Source organism: Dermacentor silvarum, chromosome 7, assembly GCF_013339745.2.
Source record: "Dermacentor silvarum isolate Dsil-2018 chromosome 7, BIME_Dsil_1.4, whole genome shotgun sequence".
Classification (NCBI taxonomy): Eukaryota; Metazoa; Arthropoda; class Arachnida; order Ixodida; family Ixodidae; genus Dermacentor; species Dermacentor silvarum.
Genome location: NC_051160.1, coordinates 144,082,627 through 144,086,316, shown reverse-complemented (window position 1 = coordinate 144,086,316; position 3,690 = coordinate 144,082,627). Strand labels below are relative to the sequence as shown.

General features: G+C 41.9%; 1 protein-coding gene across 1 annotated transcript; it reads right to left on the bottom strand.

Moving 5' to 3' along the window:
* Positions 1-545: 545 nt before the first annotated feature.
* Positions 546-3,187, bottom strand: LOC119459244 (uncharacterized). Its single transcript, XM_037721060.2, is given in 4 exon segments — positions 546-1,656; positions 1,658-1,871; positions 2,233-2,350; positions 2,936-3,187. Coding segments are annotated over 4 exon segments (1,485 nt in total). The 5' UTR covers positions 3,062-3,187; the 3' UTR covers positions 546-629.
* Between the last annotated feature and the right edge of the window lie 503 nt (positions 3,188-3,690).

The window sequence follows — 3,690 nt, the reverse complement described above, 5'->3', positions numbered from 1 at the left end:
AGCCTTGTTTTAAGGTTACTGATTTTGCAAGCTTATTCTGGGTTAATTCTAATGAGAAAAATTTATTTATCATTTATGGTAAGTGACACATTGGTGTTGTAGGCAGTAAATGCATCAATAATTATTCAGTTTTCTATGTCGAAACCTTGTAAGCTAAAATAATAATATAAGGCTGAAATAAAGTTGCAAAGTAAAATCTCATCAGAATGCCCCTGGTTTTTGAAGTAACATTCTCAATGTCATTAATATAAAGACAAAATTGGACCCATGACAGACACTCAGCGTATACCAGAGGCAACTGCATCTGGCAAACAGCCTGGCAATAAAATACTGTCTTCTCCCATAACACTCTGTGTACAAACATCTCGATTGGTAATGTGAACAGTGCTCAGGAAGCATCACAGGAAGCCTCAGAGCCACAGAACGCATCAAGTTGATGACATCAATGTTGAAAGGTGCTACAGTGTGAAGTCGGACACCCGCATGGTCTTTAGCATTGTACTAAAGGATTTTTCGGAACCATTCATCTCTCTCACTCTAGTGTTCACATTTATGAAGAAAAAGTACTGCAAGGCGCATTTAAAATTATTATATAAAGGCAAAATATAAACAAAAGTTAAGCACAAAATTTACTGCTGAAAACGATTGACGAGATTGCAAAAATACTGCCTTCCATCACATTCAATCCAAAGGCATGCAGCTGCTCTACTGTCAACCTCTATGACCTTCTCTGCTCCCCACTTTTGAACACTTGAAATATGTGTTGTGCCAAAACAGAGAGAACTAACATAGCTCTTTGACACAAAGTAAATTCTCTTTCTGTCGCTGCAGCTCACTGAGACAATATGCTTTATCTTTGCATGTATATTGTCTGGCAAACGTACAGCTGTGCAGTCAGTTCTGTCAGGCCTCTGATATTGTTCGCTGTCGAACACGCGCCCAGAGATGCGAACTCTGTCATGTTCCTCAACAGGGCCAGTGATCTGCTGGGGAACTTGCGCCTCAATCAATCTACAAAGAGATGCACTGGCAGGCTTTGGTTTGCCCAAAAGTGCTAGCGTCTCTTCCCTGCGCAAATCGCAGCACAAAAAATTTTGAACTTGGCGACTTGCAGCTGCCTTGTGTGCACCAACTTTGTTAGCCATTAACACTCTGCTCATGACTTGATGAGGCACCCCTTTTGCAGAAGTAATTAGCTTCTTAATCTTCCCTATTCCCGCTTCAAACACAAAACAAGAGTGTGCCCAAAGTGGCCCTTGCATTGAAGCACTTTTTGCAAGGTGCAGTAACAAATGCACATTGGATGTCATTTCCTTCTTAGAATAAAGAAATTGAACTTTAACAACAAATTGCACAAGGCATTCTGTGCTCTGATTTATGTCTTCAGCTGAGACAGTATCTGCAAGTAGGAGGTGCATTGCTTTGACAAGCAGGCTGAAGTGCTTCATATACTTGCCTGGCAACATTCCATCAAGACACACAAGGCTGAAATATAAAAGCCACTGCTGCCACTCACTCGCCTTCCAAAACTTTCTCAACTGAAGTGATCTCGGCAGGCGTGTGATGCACTGAGGTGGCTTTATGGCACATAGCCTTTCATCAATTCTCCTAATGTAATGTGGTGATCCTATGTAATATGGAGCCCCAACACCAGACCATAAACTGGCGTGTCACACCAAGCAAAACACAGTGCATGTAGTCGGGGGTGAAGCCCCACACAATATCGAATCCCGCCAAATTAATCAACGGGGACGGCCCCTTCACTCCCCGAACATGCACTCCGCTTCTGTGCGCTTCAGCCATGTCTTTAATCATTCCTTCTTTAGTCCTGTCGGGCAGAGCTGTGGCGCTGACAGGATACTTGACCGTTCCTGCCAAATAAGTATGAAAGAAACAAATTAAGTACAAAACTCGACAGGGTAGGAAAAGAAACCTTTGCTGCCATAAATAATAGATATTACAACTAGTATTAATATTCCTGCACACATGTGGCCCTCCCAAAAGCTGCATCAATGCATGCTAATATGAAGTTTACATTAAGCTTTAAAAAAGTTTGCAAAAAAAAGGGGGCTGGCATGCCATAAATGCACGCTGACCTATATTGCGGCAAAATAAATTTGCAGAAAGAATGCTTCAAACAAAAATTACAGTGGCAAAATAATGATGGTAAAGCCCATACATAGACTAAAATGTAGTCAGCTAGATGTTTTGTATACAAGTGAGTTTGCTTACCTTCAATGCACTTGCCAGGGTGCAAACACCAGCCACACCCAAAGTATCCATTATACTGGACAGTATTCTGCATCAGAGCTCTGGCTGGGGCATCAGCCGTACCAGTGAAACAGTAGACCTGTAAAGACAGAAAAAGGAAAATAAGGCCTCTATGTAAAAATGGGACATTGTTATACGGTTGTCAAACGGTGCACTTTCGATTGCAATCGAGCCCGGTTGGGATAGAATTTTTCGGTCCAGATTGGCTCCTTTGTGCAAGCTGCGGAAGGGGCCAACTGCGGTCCAGAATTTCAATCCGAATTGGGCTCAACTGCGATCTTGTACAAGTGACACTGGTATTACACTTATGTGTAAAAGCTCATGTGTTGACAATTGGTCCTTTGAAAGCAATACCATTATTTGTTGGAATAACCTAATTAAAAAACAATTACGATTCAATCAGGTAACTCACCTTAAAGGTAAAAAGAGATTTTATGCTTGGTTAGTTTTTCACATGTTATATAGCACTCAAAATAAGATTACACGAATGATGTTTCCAGAAAAAATCTAGCGTAACAAGGTTATTTTTATTTTCCTTTACTCTTTCAACGTGTGTGTGTTTTTTTTCTTCTTTTTTGGGTTGTGCAATTGTGTGGAGGGTCAGATAACGTGCTTTTACGTTTTCTAGAAGGAAATTACAAAAACAAATAGAAGGGTTACTCACTTTTGAGTGAAAGGTCTCTCCATCACACGTCCATTTGATTCCACTCTCGGCAAGCGAGTCCATTTGCTTGGAAAATGCCTCCAGCACCAATGTCATGTCTGGATGGCACTGGCCGTACCACAGCATGGCAACAGTAACATTTTTGGACCGCAATCCTGGAGGTAACTAATTAATTAGCGTCTGAACGGGCCATATTGAGAACTTCGACGAGTTGAAAACCGGACTACCATCAGAGTTTATCGTCATGGTCAAGTCCATAGCACCAAGACCGGAATCCTTGCGTTGCTACCGATACAAACTTCCGTCTGTAATGTCTGTCATGGAGGTGGCCTCTGAACGATGTGACAGTGCATCTAAAGAGTTTTTCAGCGACCTGGAAATTTCTGCAGATGAGAGAATTGAAGCAAGCTGCTGCCCCATGGGAAGACTGACAAAGAAACTTCCTTGCGCCGTAAGGGTATCTCCAGTATACAGCTGTTTGCATTGCTCACATGTTGCCTCCACTTCTTTCCTTTTCTTGAGGTCTCCGTCACATTCGCCAAGAAGGCACATGCATTCAGGACAGTAGAAATGAAATACTATGCTCTCAGTCGAGACTCCCGCAAACTTCTTGAAAAGAAACTTTGTGTCTGGGAGATCGTTTCTTTTCAGTAAAAAACTCACTAGCTTCATCAAGTGCTCTACTTGTGTCCACGCTAGACCAAAGTTGACCGCAAAGTCCTTAGGGACATCAAACCCCATGAATGAAATCTTTT